The 23,508-nt window shown below is 41.7% G+C and overlaps 1 protein-coding gene across 16 annotated transcripts in view; it reads left to right on the plus strand.

The window, feature by feature from the left end:
• DNM3 (dynamin 3) overlaps positions 1 to 23,508 on the plus strand; it is a 180,834-nt gene that overhangs the window by 143,827 nt on the left and 13,499 nt on the right. For 8 of the 16 annotated variants that reach the window (XM_032118668.1, XM_032118663.1, XM_032118666.1 and 5 more), the window contains 3 exons: positions 11,915 to 12,079; positions 16,485 to 16,711; positions 17,306 to 17,539. In XM_032118668.1, the coding sequence (XP_031974559.1) occupies positions 11,915 to 12,079; positions 16,485 to 16,711; positions 17,306 to 17,539 (626 nt within the window). Of the gene's footprint in view, positions 1 to 11,914; positions 12,080 to 16,484; positions 16,712 to 17,305; positions 17,540 to 19,028; positions 19,605 to 22,449; positions 23,426 to 23,508 lie in introns of those variants that run through there. The other 8 variants (XM_032118653.1, XM_032118656.1, XM_032118655.1 and 5 more) reach the window with 3 other exon arrangements.

Genomic DNA, 23,508 nt, shown 5'->3' on the forward strand with positions numbered 1-23,508 from the left:
GTTTTTGCTTTTACTTTCATTAGTATTTTATGTTATGCATCGCTGCATGGAAATCCAAATGGAAAAAAATTATAGGTTTAAATGATGCTCAGGTAAATACAATTGCAAAAATTGGACAAATAAATCCCCTCACCTGAAAATAGTTTTAGACCCTGTTGCCTTTCTCTGATTTTTCTAACCTGCATCTGGTCTCTTCCAAAATAGCAGCTCCTCTGTGTGCAGTGGCTACCCATAAAACCTTACGTCAGTTAGAAAATGAACAATGTAAATGCTGCAAATCATTTTGCAGTGTCCTCAGAGCCCTGAAGCCTTTGTTGCCACTTGTTTGGCCGGTAGAGAAAGATACACCTAAATGTGATGCAGAATGTGGATGGGGAAAAGGCTGTGAGAGTTATTTCCTCTTTGACTTGTGAGGCAGGGAAAGTCTTTCACCTTGGTTTCTTCTCACTGTGTGGCCTTTTTCCTATTAAAAAAAAGGTATATATTGATTATTACTGAAAAGAAACCAGTATGTGTATAGCAGGTGACAGCTTTTACTCATCCTGCTGCTGCAAGTCAAACCTGAGATTAGGAGTGGTACTCTCAGTGCTGGGAAGCCTGTGGGGGCAAAGGCAGGGCCAGTCCTTCCCAGATGATGTCTGTGTGTGGTTTATGTCCATGAGCAGAACAATGATTTTGGTGCAAGTCTGGATTTTCCAAACAGTCAAAAATGTATTTCAGGATTTGTTCTGGAGTCCTTTTCCTGTGGTGGGGAACTGTGGAAGAGAGGACAGGGTGGCTGTTGTTTAAAGCTGAGTGTTCCTGGGCAGCAGCTCTCCGTCCTGCTCCAGCAGCAGGTGCCCAGATGCCCTCTTCAGATGGGAAACATGACTGTGCTGGGGAAATATCACCAAGCTGAGGCTGTATTGGGTTTCCAGACTGGGTAGAGTAAGGAGCAATTATGTGCTTTTGCCTAAGATTCCTCAAACTCTCCCTAAACCCACTTGCTTCCTGGCCATCTGGAAAGGCAAGCCTCTCACTTGCAGAATGTCTTGGGAAAAGAGAGGAGGAGGGAACATGCTGGGCTGGAAGCGTCTCATCCCTTTTATCTCCCAAATGCCTGTCTACAGTAGGGAAATAACCTGTGCTTAAAGGTGGCTCCCCGGGGCGCCCCACTTTGGCAGGCAGACTGGTAGGGAACACATGGCTCTGAAGCCAGAGGGCGTCTCAAATGAAATGATACTTGAGTCTTGCCATGAAGGTCTTAATAATCCATGAGTTTTAATACGGCCATAAGACTATAAATTCAGGGATTTTGACCTCAAAGTCTTTGAGTATGTTTAAAAATAGCTCACCCATCCTCATTTTATCACTTCATATACTCTGACACAATTTTGGAACCTGCCTCCATCCCATCTAGCAGGGGAACACTATAATTAAGAATCAGTTTTGAAAGGCTGTTCTCTCTTAGCTTAAGGCAGAATAAGGCTTTATGTATTTTGCAGGAGATTATAAACAATTCATTGGCTAAAATTAGCAGTAAAAAGGGAGCCCCAGCTCTTTCCTGCCCTGTGGTTTGTACCACAAAGACTTAGTGTTTTTAAATCATGACAGAGCTCTCTAAAAACCTTGAAAGCATATTATGTATGTGTCACTTTGGCTCAGTTAGGAATAGTCTCACCTCCAAGCCAGAAGGCCATGGGTTCAAATTCCATGCCCGCTCTTGGATTTAGCTGTCTCCCAGTAATTTCATTGCAGAAAACATTTAGAACCACAGGGAAAGAAGAGGGAAACTTCTGTGTCTGTGAACTTCTCCACTGTGAGACATTCAGTCCTTGGGATGATAGGTTAAACCACAGCTCTTCCCACCCAGCTTTGCTCAGCAGGCACAAACCCTGGAACAGGGGAGGGGGAGCCCTAATGGGGGTGGCAGTTTCTTCTCTTCTTGATACAAGCAGTTATAATCCTTAGGATGCTGTGTGAGCTACTGCTCCTCATCATGCTGCCACGAGAACAGGGTTTCCTTGGCATTGGTGTGAAGAGCTGCAAAGTGAGAGACCTCAAATGAGTCTTGACTGTACCTTTTGCTGCTGATCAGTGACAGAAGGGGCAAAAGAGTAAATCCTTGTGAACTGAAAATGCCCAAGGTCATTAAAAAAAGTTAAATTGCAGAAATAACCTACTGAAGTGCCAAGTTAGGGTTGTTTGTGGCAACAGCAAAGCCAGGTGATCTTAACTACAAAGGTAAGCTCTGTGTGGTCACAGTCCTAATCACTGATGTCCTTTACCTTCCCCACAAAGAGCAGGTCAGAGTGACTTAAGCTTTAAATGTTATAGTTTCATTGTGGTTTGTGCCAACAAGAATGTGGTCTTATATCATGGAGTGTTTATGTTTGTTGCTTACAGACATGTGTATTAACTTACCAAAATCTCACCGTCTCTTGAATAAAATTTATTTTTAGGAGGAAAAAAAAATCTTTCATTTTCTGCTCCTTTTATAGAATACATAGAAGGGGTTTGTCATAGTTATACAAAATGGAAGCCGTGTCATAAATGTTATGTACAGCATAGTTGCTCACATTCATTTCTACCCTGAAAATAATTTTACCCAATAATTTTCAATTTCTGTTCTTGTGGCATGAATCCAAAATGCTCCTCAGTGGATGATTTTCTTTTGTTTAGAAATATTTGTTACATTTCTGTAAAGTGCTTAATGTTTTCAAATTCCTCCTCTGATCTGTTTTGAGGCTTTTTTGCTACAGGAATGTTGCAGGTCACATTTTTGCTTGCAGCTTTAAAAGGGATTTTAAATGGAGAGTATGGATATGGTGATCATTGATGCTCTGCTGGGGTAAGAGTTCCTGCCAGAATTTGTAGCCCACTGTCACTCTGCCTGACAGAGGGCTTATGGAAAACCCATTAATGTGTACGAGAACTTTGAATCTTAGGGCCTGAATTATCAGATGAAATGTTTAGATGAGCACTCCGGACAAGCTATGTTTGGGACATGACTAACATCTGGGAAAGGCAGATTTTCAACGTAAGATGCTGGTGGTTCTTGTGTGTCCACTTGCTAAGTTAGATTAAATACATTCCTCTTTCTTACTAATTTTTTTTTTTCAGATAGGCAGTTACTGTGGGTACTACAGAGACTATGAGAATTGGGCCAAGAGGTGGAGGGATAATCCATCTTGTCCTGGCAGGAATGTTGGCTCATTTAGTCACATCTGGGATGTGGATGGGGTGTTCCCTGCAAGGCTTGAGTTGGTAATGGGCTGTCAAAATTCAGGGTAAAAGGTGGGCTAGGGGGTTGTCCACAAGACAGATTTCTGTACTAGGATGTGGTCCATGCTGGGAAAAAAAGATTGAGAACCCTTCTCATGGAGTCTGGCTGAGCAGTCCTGTCTGAATGTGAGGCAAAGGGGAACGGAAATGGTGCCGCTCTGGAGCACAGTGATCCAACTGTGTGAAATCAGTGTGGGTGCTATTAAAATGCCATCTTCCTCTCCCTTCCCCTTTCCTTCCTCCATTCCTCCCCCTCTGCTGTCAGCCTGGCTGTGGAAAAGTCAAATAACATATGACTGTGTTCCTTGGCATCACAACTGCAATTTCCCTTTAGGGGCTTCAAACTTGAGAATGGGAGGTTTTAAATCTTGCTGATCCGTGCTATTCCAGCAAGCATATGTGTGAGGAAAAAGAACAATGCCAGTTCGAAAGAGAAATCACAAGTGAGAAATCATTGCTGCTAAATCAGGTGTTGCAGAGGCCAGTGGAAAATTCAGACACTAAGAAAAGTAGAAAATTACTTTGTTTAGAGCTGGGAAGGTTAATGAGAATGAATTAGAAAGTGCTCTCTGTGTATTCAGCCCCTAAGGATTTGAGCAAAGTTAGAGGGATTTATTTACTGATTATCCAGACTATACAACTGGCAGTAAGATTAAGTGAGGAATTTTGGAACATGCTGACATTTCTTATTTGCATCATTTACTATGGAGATCATTTGTCGGTCCTGCACTGAGTTTGTGGTGAACCAGGGCTTAGTCTGGCCCAGCAGAGACAGATCTGGTACTTCTCATGGCTCGAGGGATGTGGGGGTGAAAACAGTTTAACGTCCTCTTTTGTGTCTCAGAGAGGAAATATCAAGTTTGTCTAGGTGCTTATCAGGGGAGAATTTCAGAATACTTTCCTAGAAGCCATTAATTATGGAAAAGAGTGGAGTTATAGGGGACACATTGCATTAGATCAAGTAAAACTAAAAGACAAGGTTGTGATTTATAGAGCCCGGCACTGGATGCTGTACAGAGCTCCCCCACTGCAAGGCCCCTCCGAGCCCATCCCTCCCGGCCTGCACATGGATCTGCGCCGGATCCGCGCTGCCCTCCTCCTTCTCCCCCTCCACTAGTCACACTTATTTCAGCCAGGCTGGTGGGTACTGAGAAGTTACCAACTCAGCTGGAAGAAATGAGGGGAGACCATGGAATAGGAGTTCAATACAGGATTCAGTTCAAATGGAATTATGTTTTTAATTCATTATTCTGGGCGCCTACCTCTGAAATGATCACATTTGGTGAAAAAAGTGCAACTGTTACACACACAGACACATTAAGTCATAAACTATACTTTAAACATGTAATCTCAGGCAAAGTATTTCACTCAGTCCCTGTCCACACACTGAGCACTTACTTGCCCCATTTTAATCTCAAAAATAAGAAAATTTCTTCTTCCTAAAGGAATCCCTCAGCTGAGTCTTGTGCATTTTTGCTGGAATAAGGAAAATTTTGTTAGTGACCCTCTCTTGCACGGTTACTGCTAAGTAAGGGAGGTAAATAACTGAGATGAGAGGCAAGGTGTGATTTCAGTCTTCATGATGGCTGTTAATACTTCCCTGATCGGCCTCATGGATGACTAATTTTCTTGCTTTCTGTGTTCATCATCTTTGGTAGAAACTTTGGGACTTGTATTTGTTTTCGTTCTTAGGGGACTGCATACCACAGCCAGTAGCTTTAATCCTTTAATCCTCACATGTCCAGCTGAGCCTCCACCCATTGATTACCTCCTTTCACAGCAAATGATCCTATTCCACTCACACTTAATGTCCACTGCTGGATCAGGCTGCTGTCTCTGGGAATGTGTTTCATGCATTTGGTAACAAAACCACAATAAATTTCAGCCTGAACATCATCTGGGCTGATCGTTACACTTCGATCATCATCATCGTGACTTGAATTCCAGGGTAACTCACCACTCTTGTGACTTCCCAATATCCTCTGACATCCTTCTGCACTGAAATAATAGCAAATATCATGCCAATAGTATCTCATATCCTGGATTTTTTTTCTAATGTGCTCTTATAAATATGGGGCACTTCATATGTTGTTATGACAAGGAAATTGTTTGACTGAAAAGTTTGCAAATTCCAAAATAGTATTTGTTTTATAAACAAAGGTGCTGTTTTCCTTATGCCAGCCTCTTTCTGCTTTTGCTTGTCCAGCAGTCTGTTCTGAAAGGCATGAAGCAGCTGTTGGCCTCAAGTCAAAACTTGCAGTGCAGGAGGGTTATGTAAAAGTCCTTTGTGTGAGAGACATACATGGCAGCAAATGGTGAAATCGGAGTGCAGATGCTTGGAGGGGAGACAGCTATTCACAGCAAGGTTTTATTTTTTACTTGATTTTTACATAGAACAAAAAGTAGAAGATACTGTAATTTGTATCTTTTCAGAAATCCCTCTTCCTGGTGCACTGTTGTGGGTAATTTCACACCACTTTGCACCCACTATCACCCGCTGGATGGAAGGGCTGTGAGAGGTTGCCTATTTCTTTCCCTCAAGGAAAGATCTCTGTACCTAGGTCATTTCTGAGGGATGCTGCTCTAATCTTTAGATGAGATTTGCAGCTCTCCTAGTCTATCTATTTCTGTGCTTTGCTGTTCTTACCATATAACACTTTCCAGATATTTATTTGACATCTTTGCTGTCTGCAAAGACACTCATCTCTACCCTCTGCAAGGGATTTCTTTGAACTCATCAGTCCCAATTATCTTACCTTTTCCCTTCAGGTAGTATTTTACAGAGCCCTGAATCATCTTCAGTGGCTTCCTCTGAACACTCTCAAAATGTGCCTTAAATTTTCGCTGGTGTGATAACTAGCACTGGATGCAGAATTCTTGTACTGATTTCATAATAGCAAGACACTGTTGACTGATATTCTGTTTATATTGCATTGTGGACACAGTTCCTTTTCTGCTGAACTGCTCCTTAAGTGGCCATTCTCACACTATATGTTTGTAAATGATTTATTCCTGCCTAAGGAACCTCATGGTGGGATTCTTGGGGTGTCCTGTGCAAGGCCAGGAATTGGACTTGATGATCCTTGTGGGTCCCTTCCAACTCAGCAGAATCTGTGAAGTCAAAAATTTTCTTTCCATAATGAATTCATCCAGATTTTGAAACTGTTTCTCTAGGTCATTGTGAACTCTGGTCCTGTCATCTAACTTGTTCACATTCCCTTCCAGTTCCTTCTCATCTGTAAGTGTAATAAATCCAGGCTATAACCCACCATCCTGAGCATTAAGACTTCAATAAGCACATTATAAAACACAGCCCATATGAAGGTCCCATTGATACAGTTTTCCAGTTTGACAGTGAGCCACTGACAGCTTTTCTATGGAAATGAGCATCCAACCAGTAACTGCAGGGAGAGCACACTTCCATTAATTAAAATCTCACTTGAGATTGTGTCAGAAAGCTTTACTGAAGTCTGAAATATGTGGTACCTGTGTTAATACCTCACCCATAAGATCTGAATCCCAGCTCTAAAAGGAGATTGGATTGATTTGCCATGATTAGTTATCAACCTGTTAAGAGCTGTGAGACAAAAGTAACTCCAGATTTCTTGGAGTTCTGGTAATACATTCCTCTCAGTCTCATAGTTCCAAATCAGCTTCTTTATGGAATAAGGCAGGGAGAGAGCCTGACATAGATGCTGAATGTTTGGGATTGTTAAAGCCATGTAGGGACCTGGGGAGCAATATGGGGCATCAGTAGGAGGATTTAGCTAATGGTCTGTAGTGTGCAGTGTCTGTAACCATAGAGAAGAATCTGAGTAAATGATTGTTTAAGCTAATCCAGAGAGTTAAATACTTGTGAATCAAATTGCACTAGGGTGTATCATTCTTCTAGGGGTTATGAAGTGAGAGGGTGTGTGTGAGGGAAAGCCAGATCATAACCTCTGCTTAGAGCAGTTCAAGGCTGCTAATGAAGGCATGGTAGCTGAAAGGGGCAGCCTGTGTGTGGCTCAGTAAAGGGAACAGCAGTACAAAGTCAGGACATGCTGAAAGCATGGAAGAGAGTGGCAAAGTCACCCTCTGTGAGGGAAAAGGACAGCTTCCAAGCTACCCGGGAAGTGTTCTTTTTCTGCTGCTTGCTTTGTTGTAAATACACAAAAGTAATGTATTGTCATTTACTTGTGGTTCCTTCCAGTAAGAAAACCTCACTGTGTGAAGCCATCATGTGGTTTCAGCAGTCCTCTGGCAAAAGGCACGCTATGTACAGCTGAGAGGATCTTAGCTAAGTTATATATCCAGCATCAAACTGCAATGAAGAGAGAATCAATTGTAAAGATTTAGGAAAAAGCAGGAGGGGTTAGGACAACTGCAGCGTGCTGAGTGTTGGTGCATTAAAGAAAAAACTTACTTGGACAGGGATACATAAAATAGATTTTATATGTATTTTCACCAGCTGTGAATTAAAACATAAATACACTCTGGATGGAATAATTCATTCTCAGGTGGTCGTTGTTGTTATGAACTTGCAAATGTAAATGAAAGAGCTGAAAGCAGCTTTTAAATGAGTAATTTCTTAGTGCAGCCATGGACGTATTTCTTACTGTACAGAGCATTGTTTTGCTGCTGCTCCGATTTTTACCCCTGAGTCAGTCACCTTCCAGTCTGCTTCCTCTTGGTCATTCTTAATAGAATACCTTTTTGATTACAGAAAATTGGTTGATAACTTCTCTAATGAAAATGCTAGACAAATGCTCCTTCTTGGAACTGACATCAGGAATGTTATACAAGACATTCTTAAATATGCTGGCAGCTGCCCTGAATGTAATGAAATCATGGAAATTAGAAGTACTGCTCTCTCTGTGTGGCCAGCTCAGGACTGTTTTCAGTGTGTTACCCAGTTTTCCTTTCAAAAGGAATCACTTTTCATTAAGTTTCCTTGGGACATTCTTGAACTTGCTTATAATTTCTATAATCAGGAAAAATTACCCTGATATTCTAAGGTTATTCTTACTCCTTTGTTTTGGATTGCACACAGTTCCTCATGCCTACATCCCCTGTAACACACTAAATCATTCCTCTTGCAGCAGAGAGTTTACAATCTTCAGAAGATTGATAACTTTCCTGGTAAAAATGCATGTGTCAGATGAAATCCTATTCCCACTGCAGCCAGCAGTAAAATTCCCACAAACTTAAGAGGTTTGGATTTCACATGCAGTTTTTAGTCTGCTCTTGTATGACACATTAGTTAATCCTTAACACATTCTTAGTATAGAAGGTGTCTAAATGCAGGGAAGTTGCAGAGTAGCAGTGATGTACCTTGGGTTTCAGTAGCACCTTTCCATGCGGGAATCACAGAGCAGCTTCTGAAGGACAAATGAGACCCACAGCAGAGTGCAAGGGATCGATATTTTTCATTTTCTAAAGTGCAGAGAGCAGAAAGGAAGAATCTCTGTGGGTATGTGGAAGGGTATATGGAAGCAGCATCCTGGCTCCCATGTTGCCTTCTCTTCATCTGTGTTTTTTTCACCTGTTGCTTCTTTGTAGCCTTGGTGTATTTTCATCACATACTCTGATTTAGAGTTTTCACAGATGAATTAGTTTTCTTTACCTTTCTTTTCTTTTTCTGTTTTTTAGCACTCTAGCTTCTTCCTTAGTTTCTTTGCTGGAGGTTTATAGAACTCCCTAAAGTAATTGCAGTTGTGTTCGTTTGAAGTAGTAATATTCCATTCCTGTCAACAATTAATAGCAGTATTAAGCAAGAGTCAACTGACTAGAAACTTAGTCCAGATTCATATGCTGTCACTTAACACTTGGTGTTGGAACTAGTGAGTTCTGGCTCAGGGATAAGGAGCACTGAAAGGACTGGAGCTGCCTTGGCTGTTGGGAAAGGAGGCATGGAAACCTGTTTCCACCTTCTTCATTCTCCTTTCCTGCTCAGCTTGGCCATTCTGTTCAGCAGTGGTCAGAGAGCTGTGAGGGTTGGCTCACATGTTCTGCTTTGGATTTACTCCATTGCAGCAGACTTTCCTTGCAGGAGCCTTTCTGTAAGAAAGAGTGGCAGGGGCTTGGGCTGAGGGGTGACTTGTGTTGAAGGTGGAGTCACTGTGAGGCTCAGAGAGAAAAGAGCTGTTGTGAAAGAATGGCCTGGAAGTGGAATAGGGCACCTCTATCACTTGGGATGCCCAGCTTTACGAGGCAACCTCATTTCTGGCTGCTGCTGTTGGCATAGAGCAGAGGCAGCTTAGCAAAGAAAGCTTTCTAATGCTTGTAGGTGTCCTGTAGGGCACAGAAATCTGCTGGAAGCAGATTTCCATCTGCATGATGCAATGCAAACAAGATGGTTTCTGGCATGAAAAGCCTTCAGTTGAGACATCAAATCATTAGGAATACTATGGCCAGAAGCTTTCATAATAAATTACTGTAAAGTCATGAAAGATTGATCTTTTTTGATTTCAGAGAAAATAAATCAACAGTATGAAATCAGCTCTGCTACAGTTTCAAACAAGAGACTATTACCCTTTGCCTTAAAGATCAGAGACAAATTACTATTTTTACTTTATGTTCTCTTGATGAGGATAATGATAAACATCTGTCACTTTGCTGCTTAGCCAGTTACAAATCTTATTGCAATCTATAATTTAAACAGTGAAAAAAAATAAAAGGAAAAAAATACATGGATAAACTGCACTTTATATAGACAGCAAAGAAGAAAAGAAAGAGAATAGATGTCAAATACAGGGGAACTGGGAAGGGGGCATTTTTGGTCTGCGGTTACATGGCTAAAATCTGCAGATATATGATAGATGTATGATTTTCTACTTATTTGGTATTTCACACGGAAAATTACCATTAGTTTTTCTTTAGACATGGAGGCTAAGGAAAATACTTTATCTTCGCACTGTGACTTTTTGGTATATGCAGTTTATTAACAAAAAGATTAAGGTTTATAAGGTAGTGTCTACCAGTGCTACAGCACTGAAAACCCTGTTTTCATCAAGAGCTTTTTCAGTGTCCTCCACAGTCACAAGATTTTTAGGAAGCACTACTAATTATTTTTAAAGATTAGCTGCTTTCCCAGTAATTCAACTGTACTTTGGAAAGTTTTTACAAACACTTAGCTTTGTTTCTAAATAGTACATTGGGTCTTATTTCTTAACAAAACTATAACTTAACACATCACAAACACTCCGTTTCATTTACACTGGACTGACCAAGCTGTAGTTTAAAAGGTTACAAGTGGTCTACCTGCCAATGCTGTGTGAGCAGAAGCAGACCCTGCACTAGGACATGAAACTAGGAATCCCTTCTTAGCCCAGTAAGAAGGAGTTTCATGCAGGGAGAAGCCTCTTTGGTGACATATTTGCGTATTTAGCACTAATGGCCTTTCACTGGTGGCTTTGATACTGATCTCAACTGCTCCAGAAATCTTTAAAGCACCAGGGATGTGCCAATTTTAGCTAAAAGCTCTATTGTAAATGGAGCTGTGCTGGCAGGGCTCTGGCTGACACATAACTCGTTCTCCTTATTGGCTTATTCAGGTTTTGCAAGTGCTTTCTGTTTCTTCGTGTTCCTCGTGTTCAAGGCCAGGTTGGATGGGGCATTGAGCAACCTGGTCTGGTGGGAGGTGTCCCTGCCTGGAAGGGAGGTTGGAACAAGATGAGCTGTAAGGCCCCTTCCAACCCCAAACCACTCAGTGATTCTATGATTTTATGCTTCTAGGTACCCACAGAACAGATTTAGATTTTATAGTTCATGCTGATAATGCTCTAGTGGTTGTTTTCAGGGAGAAGTATTATATGTCAGAGTTTGGGGAACGTTGTTCTTTGTACTTTCTGGGTAGAAATTCCATTCTTTTGGCATCTTTGAGCCTCAGACAGTAGTTTGATTTTCACTAAAAGGTTACTATTTTTTTTTTAGGTTTTCCTTATATTTATACAGGCCAGACTGAAGCAACGTATAGGGCTTTTAGCTTCTATTTAAAGTTCCTGGTATTTAATTAGGTCAGCTATTTACATACAAAGAAGTTTTCTTCTGTCCTATGAAAAAGAGACCTCTAATATATAACCCAGCCTTGAGCACTGGAAGCAATGATGCTTTTGCTGTTATCTTTCATAAACCCATTATTTATATAGGTGCTGTTCACATCTAACAAGTATGAGACTGAACTGCAAAATTTGTCACAAATGAGTCAGCCTTAAGTAACAAGGGTGGGTTTTACCCACAGAAGGGTAAAATTCAAAATCCAGACTTGTGGTGCTGCTTTCTTGCATGGATCAAGATGGTGAATATGAATGGTAAAAGATTTGATAATAAATATTGCAATAAGTGAAGTAAGATAATTTCTTGGTGTGAGATTTACCACCGTGTGTCTTTGTCTGAAAACTTTCTTTAATATAAAATTACAAATTTGTTTGGAAATACATAATGTACTTTGTGCAAAAGGTCTCATATAGCATTAAACTTTAAAGGTCCAAATTTAATGATACTGAACACTAATGTTAAACAGGCCAAGACTTCATATTTTAACCTGTGAGTAGTCTTTTTATGAGTTACATTGCTGGATTACTACAGTTTAGGTCCAGGTTTTTTTCCCCCAATATATTTCCAGTTTACTGCAATCTGAAAGGCTTAACTTTTTTTTTCTTCTGTGTAGACTGAAACTGAAGAGAATGGCCAAGCAGATAATTTTTCAATGGACCCCCAGCTGGAGAGACAGGTGGAGACAATTCGAAATCTTGTGGACTCCTACATGTCTATTATTAACAAATGTATCCGAGATTTGATACCGAAAACAATCATGCATCTTATGATCAATAACGTAAGTAGCAGCCAGGGTTCTAAATTAGTTCAACATGTCTGTCAAATCTCTTGCTCTCAAACACACCTCTTGAATACAGCACCAACAGCAGGTACTAAAGAGAAGAATAAATGTCACACTCTTAGACAAAATATTCCAAAATTCCATAGTACTTAGAAGTTCTGCAGCCCTCTCAAAGGCTGGTGCACTGCCTTGAGTGCTTACCTCAAAATCCTAAAGACTGAATTAATTTGCATTTTAATCAGAACATAAGTTATTATTTAAAGGTAAATCAAGGTGGGGATGGTTTTGTTTTGGTTTTTATTTGATGTCTTGCTTTTGATATAATAGGAAAAGGAATTGGGAGCTCTGTTACAGCGGGGATTACTGCAACAAGTATATTTCAAACCAGGAGTCCCGTGGAAACCGAAGTATATATGGACAGATTCGTGGTAGATGTTTCAGAGATGTTTATTTCTCCAGCCGCATGGCCGGGGCTCAGCTCAGGAACTCCGCAGTCACGGGACCCCAGGGTCCTTGGCCACACCGGGGAACACAAACCAACCAATGGGAAATAAGACTGACCAGGGGCAGGGAAACCCCGTGTCTGTGCCCTCAGGGCCCCTCTCCCAGGGGTCCATGGCAGGGGGGGAGACCCCAACAGAGCTCCACCTGGGCAGCCTGTGAGAGCAACAGAGCAGAGTGGTGCTTCCTTGATTTTCAATGTGCAGGCCTTTGTCATGGATTCATAAAGCAGTTCTTATTTTGTCTGGGTTTTTTTATATTTGCAGGTTACCATTTTCAAGGAATGAATCTAGAAGCCTTGGACACTGTTGTTTAGATAAGCAGATTGGTTGGTTGATTTACTGTGTGTGTCTTTCTTAGATCTGAAGATTATTTGGCTAAAAAAATGACTTTGAGATACTGTTGTTTTTCCACTGCAGTGGGATCTCAGCCTTCACATCCTGGCAGAGTTCTGAATGGACCTTGTTGAAAACTAAGCTTAATATTAGAGCCACTGGTGCCATATAAATTACTAATGGAGAGCACAGCTCCTGCTAGTTCTGAACAGCACCGTTTCTGAGAGGTCATCAAACCAATCAGTCTTTACAAGTGCATTATGCTGTGAGGCAGATGTGATTAGAAGGTAGCATTTACTTTTGACTCAGAGCCACCTCAAGCCTTCATCTGATGGATTTCATTAGCCCTATGGAATTTGTGTTGCACTTAAGAGTTAGGTGGTTGGACAGGAAATTTCAGTGGGATTTCCTGGTACATTTAATATGAGCAGAATTTTTGCATGAGGGCAAGAGATTTTTCATTAATGTCTTTGGGTTTAGGGGAGGTAGGATCTAAGTAACGCTCTAGTTATGGGTGAGTTTTTCCAAAAAAACATGGGAACAATGGAACTGCCCTTTTTTCTAGATATCAGCCATGCTCTAGACTTCCTAAGTTGAGTGTGTGTTCTCACTGCTCTTTCCAGATCACTGCTAGCAACTTGCTGCTTTGACTTAGCCTATCTCCAGTGCCCTTAGAAAGGCTGGGGTTTAGCTTTCATTTCATAAACAGCAGAGCTCAGTGAGCAGTTGCTTGAAAGCTTACATTAAATTTTCTGCCACTCACCTCTTCATATGGAATCATTTAGGGGTCTCTGAAGTGTGTGCGTCCCTCAGAAGTAGATTACTGTAAGATTTTGTACTTTCAATCTCATCAGCTGCTAGTGACATTGATAAAGCCTGCCATGCTGGCTGGCCGTGGTACACAGAAACCACACACTTCAAATATCAGCTACCTTTCAGTTGACGTCATACTCCCAAGCTGCATTTGGGCTTCCTAGTGAGCTAAGGTCTACACCTCCATCCTAGAATTTAAATTTGTGGCAAAGAATCAAAACATTTTAAAGAACTGTGAAGAGTGACACTACAAGCATTAATGAATTTGTTTCTGTACAGCATAGGCAGCAAATTACCACATTGAAAACAATAGCTAAAACAGCAATTTTAAAAAAACAGGGCTATTAAAAAGAGAAAGAAATGGTCAAATTAAGAGTGCTGAGTCCTGCCAAAAGGTTGTACAAAGATCTGGAAAGGAGTGGAGCTGTGATGGAAGGTGGGTCCTGTTTAGTGTGTGTGTTCCTTGGAGTGTTCAGAAGTCCAACCCATCCACCAGGAGTTAAGTGAAAACGCTCTCCTTCCCCCTTAATGAGCATATTCTGTATTTTCTGCTGCCCCATCATGTTGCCTCCAAAACTCTGGAAACAAATCGATCCCAAGGAATTTGTTTCCATGACAATTGCAACCTCCCAAGTTTTCCTAGAACTTCCTTTCCACTTTGTGGGCCTGTTAACAAGTACTTACAATTCAACGAAAGTATCAGATTCAAACTCAGTGTACAGAAAATAATTAGATGCTGTCCCTGAGCATATTTTGGGGCCTAAGCCTAGATTATTGTATTCCAAGTGCATCCCTTGTTCTTCCCCTAGGGTGGATGTTGATTACCTTAAAAGAAAATACACTTACCACACAGAACTGCATTGAGTTACCATTACCAATTCAAAATGGCCAAACAAAACACACATATACAAATTTGTATTTCATGGTGCCTTGGTATCCTGGATTATACAAGAGGGGTGGTCTTAAGAGTAGTCAGTGTATGCTCCATAAACAGTGCTGATAGTGATCTCAGCCAAGTGGAAAAACTCCAAAGGACTCATTACTGCCCAAATGAAGGTAAAGGAATGGGTTGTCACTGCATTTGAGGCAGTGACATGTGTTGTCGTCCTGCTGATGAGGTTCCAAGCCCACCTTACCCCATTTCAGAGTGACAGGGCAAGTTTGGGGCACTGGCCTTTTGGATGCTTGCTACAGTTCAGCTTTGACTGCAGGCCTGATGTCTGTGAAGGAAAATGTTTTAATTATTTGTGTGAGTCTGCTTTCCCAAAAGGAACAATCGTGTGAGTAAGCATCATTTTCCCTTCCATTTCCAAGCTGGAGAAAGTGGCTCTTGTGGAAGATCTTCCTCTGTTTAGTACTGCACAGGAGGGCAGGAGGCTGATCCAAGAACCATCCTTAAAACAGCAATCTTCCCTTTCCAGACTAGTTCAGGGATTTATTCAAATCCCCTGCCAGTGACAGACCTCTCATGATAATTGTCACAGGCTGATTTTTTTCAAACAGATATTTGTGGTTTAACAATGCTTTTACAATCAGCTCTGGCCTTAATCTAATTTTAGAACTTCTTTTTTTTGAAGTGATGCCATTAAAATGCTCATTTCATTGAGCAGAATGTGATGCTGTTTAACTATGATATCTGTTTTTAATGTGGAGTTTTTTGGCAATCATAAGGAAAGTAGTGTACTCTGGCTCTTGATCAGTACCATCTACTGGAAAACAGCATGAAGCTCATGGAAAATTTTTGCAGGCTTTGCTAAGAATTTGTGCATCTCCTGTCATACGTGAATGGGAAATGACAGCCAAGCCCAGGCAATATGGTTTTGTTTCCCTGTGAGGTCTGTCCTGGCTGTCTTCTCGTTGCTGGTGACCAGAAAGGGTCCCATGTATGTCCTGTCTGACTGCTCTCACTGACCTTGTCTGAACACAAACATTGCCTTAGTCTCACTGTCAGGGTTTAAATCACAAAACCAGCAGAAACCCATGTGCAAATGGAGCTCAGGTTTATGTAATCAGAATCCTGGGAATGTATTATGGTCAGTATCTCCAGCTCAAAAAAGCTTTTTGGAGCAAAGCGCCAGATGAGAAATAGATCAGAACAGCAACGAAAGTCTCAAATGCAAGGATTTAGTAGGTCAGCAGTTGGTCTATTTACCACAGTCTTATTTAATCAGAGTACCTCTCGCTTTTTATGTCTGTTAATGTGGCCCAGGTTTCCATAACCAGGGCAGGCATAGCAGGAAATCAATATAGTAAATTAGATTACTTGGAGACTTCTCCCTTCAGTTTGAATGTGTGTGGATGGGTTATTCAGAATCTGACAGACTTGCTGGAAATGAAAGACACTGTCTACAGTAGGGTAAATTGTTGCTAAGAAAATAATTGACAGGTATGTCATAAAGCCTGAAAATTCCCACTCCATGAGGAATTTATATCTGATGGTACTGCCATTTACTTCCCATTCAGCCATTTAGAAATGGCCCAAAATGCCAGCTGGCTCCTGGGAGCTGTTGGGAAGCCTGTTTGAAATGAACTGTAAGCAGAGGTGTCACCTCAGAGATGTAGAATTGCATGACCACTAGAACCGGTGTAAGGGAGTAAGAAAAACTGATTAAGTCTCCTGCTTCCATAGATCTCCCCCTGAATTTGTTCAGTGTTGTATTTTCTGTAGAGATTTTTGTTTATTTCTTTGGTGGTTTGGATTTTTTTTTTTTTTTTTTTTTTTTTTTTTTTTTTGCTTTTGTCTGATTAAATAGGTAAAAGAATTTATCAACGCAGAGCTCCTGGCTCACTTGTATTCTTCTGAGGACCAAAACACTCTGATGGAGGAGTCGGCTGAGCAGGCGCAGCGGCGGGACGAGACCCTCCGCATGTACCAGGCCCTGAAGGAGGCCCTGGCCATCATTGGGGACATCAGCACAAGCACTGTCTCAACCCCTGCTCCCCCTCCTGTAGATGACTCGTGGCTTCAGCAGGCACGCAGGTGAGGAGCCTCAAATCTGGATTACCATGAAATTCAGGACAGGCAGATGTAGTCAGCATCAGGAGCTCCCTCCCTGCCTGTCTTTTTGGGAAGATGCTCCTCCAGGTCTTTAATGACATCTGTGAGGAAATTCAAAACATTTTCCCATATATACATATTTTGTGGATATGTTTATGTGAGCACCAGACAGGATATTTGCCTTGCAAAAACCATCCAGTGGACTTACAGCTTGTCTGATGCTTCAAATAGTAGCTGCCTCTGTCACCCCAGTTGTGTATCCACTTGGCCTCCTTTTGCAAGCTGGTATAATAATTCAGCATTGCAGGCTCCATGTCCTAGAAATGTCACTTAACAAAACATTATTAGGACTTTAATAAAATACATTATATTTACCTCTTTGCTTGTATGTTGTCAGTGGCAAACATGTGAGACTTAATTGTATAATCCTCTGAAATTGACAGCAAAGGAAAATGCCAAGAAAAAACATGTCCTAAGTTTTAACTTTTGTTTGAAGTAAAATAAAATACATCAAACAAAACCCAAAACCCAAAGCCCCACCTTACTGAACTTCTAAAATCTCTGATATTTCACTAGATCACCTCCTCCAAGTCCTTCAACTCCGAGGAGACCTACATTAAACAATCCCCCAACCAGACCTTTATCGGGCCGAGGACCCGCTCCTGCAATCCCATCTCCAGGCCCTCAGTCAGGGGCTCCCCCAGTCCCTTTCCGCCCAGGAGCACTGCCTCCGTTTCCCAGTGGTGAAGCCCATGGAGGACCTCCCCAGGTTCCCTCTCGGCCAAGCCGGGCTCCTCCCAGTGTCCCAAGGTAAGAAGTTTGGTATTCCTGGTGGTGGCATGGTTCTCTCCCTCTGGCATAACAGACAGACTCTGCACTGTGAAGTCAAGCGCTGTTGTTAAGAAAGTCTTGTCGCAAAGCAAAACTGGACATTCCCTGCAGAGCCAAAGGTGTTTTATGGAACCAATTTTAGCACATACCCTGTTTGGAAAGATAGGAAGATTTTTTAATTTTAAAACATTCTAGTCAGTCAGTTGGAAGACACTGATTTGCTTACATTATGAACCCCAGTTCTGGTTGTGTTGTACCCACACAGGGGCTCAGAGAGAGGTCGGTCACCTACCCCCACCGGAAGAGGGGCAGGGGTAGAGCTCCTCACTTCTGCCATTCTGAATCCTCACCAGAGGAAGTAAGGGCTCTTCTGGGAGAGAATGAGAGCAGTTCTTGTAGAACCAGTGGAACAAACTGGTAGGAGTCTGATTCTTGTCCTGCTAAGCCAGTAATGTACAGCCATTTAAAAACAGTCCATAGCTGTCTAACAGAGTAGATCATATGGTATGAGGCAATTAGTTAAGGAACAAGATTATCTTCAGCGCATTGTTTCCTTTCCTTTCCAGGGCTTTGCATTTATCAGGACCTTTTAAAGTAGCTTTGCATATTGTATAATTTTCTATGCATTAACTGCTTTTTTATATAAGTTATATGAATAAAATGTCCTTAATGTTTATTTTCACAATGATGTAATACACATAATCACTTACATATATATATATATTAAAGCCTCTGATTTGGAGGGATTCATAAACTTTCTAAATTATGAGAGGCGTGGGCAGATAAGGCAATGTTGGAACAAAGGGGTTTCTCCATTTTTGATAAATTAACTGTTACATTGAAAGTACTCACAGTTTGGGAAAAAAAAGAGCCAGTTAAATAGGAACAAAAATAAAATGTGCACATTTTCAATTTTAAAAATGGTAATTGAGAAGAGAAGCTTTGGAGGAGAACTTTCTTTTAAATATGTGAGATCTGTCGTAGTTGTCAGTAACTTAAATTTGAGGCTCAGTGTTTCTAATATAATTACCCTTCATAATAGAAAGCATAAATAAATGAGGTCTATCAAAGAAATGAAGTATTCTTATATATTTGCTATGAAAAGGGTGTTGTTGCATCAGTGCCCAACCATGAAACACTCTTTCACCTTAGTGGATATCCTGTAGCTTGCAGTAGGGACCGTTGGGGGGAAACCTGGAATTGCCTTTCTAAACTTTGCGCTGGAAGGGAAGAAGCCCAAGGATCATCCCCTCGGTGAGAGCCTGGGGCTGAGCCAAGGGGCACTGGCCCTGCTGTTTCCTCTGTGCCATCAGAGGACAAATCAGAGCTGAGATCCAGGGATGAGGTGCAGTGTTTTGCTAGCTGTGCTGCCAGAGAGAACCATGGCTCCTCTCCCCTCGCCCTGCAAACCAGCATGTCTCCTTTACCCTGCCCGCCTGTGGTTGTGCATGGACACTGCTTTCCTGAGGTGGCTTGCCAAGAGCATGTCTGATGATCATCTTTTTCATGCCAAAGTGATAGGTGGGATGGAGACCAGAAAGGAATTTTCTAGCACTCAAAAGACACGTGGGTAAGTAGGCTGGGAACAACTCCGTTCGGGACTGCCACTGGTGGTATGAAAAGCAGTGGCAGATAAAGGAGGTCAGTGATTTTAAAATACTGTAGCTGGATACAGAATTGAATGTGCGACTGCCTGACATTTTTGTGGAAAAAATAATCTGCAATACACATCTTCTGGACTGGATCCTAGTTCTCTTTTTTAGAGCTATGAAAGCCTCAGACATAAAAAATCTCAGCTGCTAAAGAATGACGGAAAGGTTTGCCATTCTGCTGAAACTTCAGGTTTCTCCTGCTGACTAAACTGCGAGGGAGGAAATCCCTGGGAAGGGGCTGCAGCGGAAATCACCTGAGGGGGACAGTGTGGCCAGCTCCTGCGCCTATTAAATGTTTCTTTTGAGCCCTGGAATTTCAGCTACGCTTGGTCTGGTTTTAATAACAGCCTTTGCAGGATCATAGGAAATTGACTCAGAAAACAGGTCTGAGAAATTAAAAGGGGAGAAAAAGAGTTTTGAGGAAGAGTTCTTGTGGAAACTTGAGCTTTTTCCGTGACTTGTTTTTGAACTGGGGCTCTGTGCTCTGACTGTTCCACCACCATTTTCTGCAGTGATTCCTTGAAGTGTTGGGATCTCTCTTATCTAGGGAAATAGTTTAGCTTCCTGAGAAGAAAGTAGTATTTTTAAAGTTACTTTCCAGAGGAACTTTCTCTTGCAGCCCCTATCACTTTCACATGGAGCTGAAAATCCTGACATGCTGAAGAAATACAGGATTTCCATTTTCTCCTGTTCTGCTTCAAGACAAAAAGATCATTTTCAGGGATAAAACTTGGACTCTTTGTCCAATGAGCAGATTAGCACACATTTGGTGTGGAAAATTTGGCACCTTATAATGAGATAAAACCCGTCTTTGAAAACACAATTTTTTTCTTCTATTTTATTAGCATTTAATCAAAGGAATTGTACAGAAGTTGTGAGCTCTTGGCATTTTCTCACTGTTCCTCCCTTAATGTACAGGGAAAGGAAAAGAGTTAGGAGAGCAGGAAATAATTTTCTTCGCTGCTTCGCTCTGATTCTAAAGCTGGTTTGGGTTATGTGCTCTGAATATTTCTGTAAGGAAACAGAAACTATTTGCATGATACATGCCTCTTTTAATTAATCCCACTTGAGGTGGGTGGATCTCTCCCAGCACAGCCTGTGAGTAAAGGCCCCTGGCTTTAAGGGCTCGATGCCAAAGCATATATGATTTGTGAAATATTCCCCCTGCCAGAATCTGGATTATTCCCCCTCTCTCTTAAAAGGCTGCAGTAGTATTTTGAAAGAAAATGCAGCTGTGTGCTTGCTTTGGTAAGACAGCTTTAAGCAGGCACTAGAACCACTTCAGCTTACCATGATGTGAGTCTGCCTGCCTGTGTGGAAAGCCTGATCTTGACCAATTTAAGTTCTACTGTAGATGCTTTGATTTATAGCTTTTAAATGTCCTGAATGGGAATCTCAGCTTTGCCACAAGGAAAACAATTGAATTGGAAATGTTTTTTTCTCCTGGCAGCAGAGCCCATGGCGTTTGTGGGGGTGGGAGGGTGCTCCCCTTTTCTCCCTGTGTCGGGCTCTGCAGTGCTACTGTGGATTCATGAAGGCTTTCCCAACAAAGCACTGGAGATGGTTACTCACTTTGTCACTGAAACAAATGTGACCCCACAGGATGTGAAACCCTGGAGCACGTGTGTCACCTCCAGGCATGCTGGGGCTGGTCTCCAGGGGCTGGGGCTGGTCTTTACATGTGAGGCAAGTAGTGGGGAGAGAATTCATGTTGTGCTGCTCACATACTGTCCCTACAATTTACTTCAACTCACAGCCAGCCAGCCAGCAGGGAAGGGCTGGTGGCAGCCCTGCAGCTCCCTTTTGTTATGCCACCAAGGCTAATTCCATGACCTGCTGTGTTGGTAGCTAATCTACATTGTAAGCCATCATTACATATTTCTGCCAAACTGGCACAAAAAGGTACTTTTACTTGACAGTAACTGCAGTTAGAAATTTTCAGACAAAGTCAGGAGCACTGCAGAAAGCATTACTGCCTGATGTCTCCCCGCCCACAGGCTCACACTCAACTCTTTGATTGCCAAATATCAACCATTCACTAAGTTTTCTGTAATGGATTTTTATGGATTAGAGTTCTTTGAAAAGATTTAATGAAATGTCTAACACTGTGCATTGAACAGTAAGGGGATTCCATGCAAAAATTGCACATGATCCTCTGAATAAAATCTATCATAGTGCGTAGGCATATAAGGCCAGAAGAGTTATCCTGCCTGAGCCTGGGAATCTTCTTTCTCCTTAAAGTTTGACCTTGCAGCCTTAAAAGCTTACTACTGTATTTTTTAATGGAATATAAATTGTAATCAAATAGCCATTGCACCAAATTCTTCTGGCAGGATGAGTGAGTGCCCACCTTAGAGTGTTTGCATGCTGACTTGGATGATCTTAATCTGAACACCCACGCAGGAGAGCACAGCTCTCTGTCCAGCATCCATGTGTCCTCTTTGGCGGATCTTTGGCAAAAGTTACATTCAAAAAGTATAGTCTACAATTAGGATTGTTTCATGCAAGCAAAGAGACGAAAGTGTTACATGGACAGATTTCAAAATCCTGCTGAACCTGAGGAGAAAAGAAAGCCCAAGAATAATTGAACTTAATTCTGTATCTCATGTCTGTGATCAAAAGAATATACAGCTACACGGGCAAAGCCAGAGCCCCTCACAGGGGGGAATGCTGCCCTTCTGTAGTCAGTATGTTTCCAACTTGGCCTGTCCAAGGACCCCAAAATCACAAGACTTATGAGAGTATCAGTTATTCTTTCTGTGATTTCTGCCCAGAGGGAAGACAGCCCTGTGTAATTTGTTACCAGTCTAATGTACATTTCTCGTTTAAATGCACACCCAGTAATATGTTACTTCTGCTGCTGGCTGCTTCAAGCAGCAGCAGACTCCATTTATTTTCTCTTATCTCTTAGAAAGAAGCTCTGCATTTTCCCATCCTCCACTGGCTCCTTTTTCACTATTTTCCCTTTTTTCTCAGCCTTTCCCTCTCTGTTCCTTTCTTGACCATCCTGTTTGCTTCACCTCCTCCTTTCACTTGGTTTCCTCCCTGGTACATTTGTCTCTCTTCCCCATGTATTCCTTCCTTTCCTTCTCACCATCTTGTCTTGGTTTCTTTCCAACTTATCCCTTCCCTTCCCTGCCACCTTTGTAAATCTGTCACCTTGCATTTCTGTCTTTTAAAATTTTTCAGACCATTTTCAAGCCATAGAATGCAATATTTGGCAATCTTTCTTAACAGCAGCCTGGTGGCAGTGCCTGTGACACCCATCAGAAACAAGAGCTACATGGCTTGGGGCAGTCAAACTGCCAGGTGCAAACCTGGGCTCATCTTGCAGCTTCAATCAAGGAACAGAATCACAGAATAGTTTGATTTGAAAGGGACCTTTAAAGGTCATCTAGTCCAATGCCCCTGCAATGAATAGGGACAACAGAAGCACTGCAAGAAGGAGCATTGCATGAGGAGAAGTATTGGAGGGCTTGGCCAGAAAGCAGGTCACAGCAGGTTGTAAAAACATGTAAAATGTCACATTACAGCAAGTCTTGTGGTTTCATTGTAATTATGCAATACTGATCTTATGAGAAATTTGGAATGGCATTTGCACAGAACTGATTCTTCAGCTGCCTGAACGGTAATGCCATGAGAGATACAGGAGGGTCTTCACTTCTGCTCCAGGAGCTGCAGTGATTGCTGCCCCTACAAGGATGGCTTTCTTTTAGACTGGCAGTAGGATTTTGTTCCTGCCTTCCTTTATACACCTCTCCTCCAGCTGACTGTGCTGAAGATTGAGGAAAACAAAGTTCATGGGATGCCGGACATTACAGCCTACGTACCATGTCTGCTGCCACTGACTCTTAACTTCTCTCAGCATCTCCTTTCATCAGCCACAGGCAGACTGTCCATATCTTCAGTGGCTTAGGAATTTTCTGATGGAGAGTACACTATGGCAGTTGAACAAAAGTATCTGAAGAATCACTTGTTCTACATAGGGTTTAGGTTTGATCTTATTTCTTGCATCTCAGGTAGTTGTAATTATCTTGAGTATTGTTCCTGAGCTACTTGCTCCTGCCTCATTCAACATAAAATTGTTTTTAAAATGAGATGGCATTCAATTGGGATTGTTCCAAGTCACTTTAAAAGTTCAGCAAAGAGGATCAGGCAGAGAAATGGATTTCATTACTCTTAGTGTAGTCTGGACCTATGTGATGGGAAAGGGTAAGTAAAAAAGATGCAAAGATGCAAGAGGGAGGAAGACAGAAAAGCAAGGAACCTGAAAAGCATCAAAAGAAGTGATTCTGG

This window comes from Corvus moneduloides, chromosome 9, assembly GCF_009650955.1.
Source record: "Corvus moneduloides isolate bCorMon1 chromosome 9, bCorMon1.pri, whole genome shotgun sequence".
In the NCBI taxonomy this organism is placed as follows: domain Eukaryota; kingdom Metazoa; phylum Chordata; class Aves; order Passeriformes; family Corvidae; genus Corvus; species Corvus moneduloides.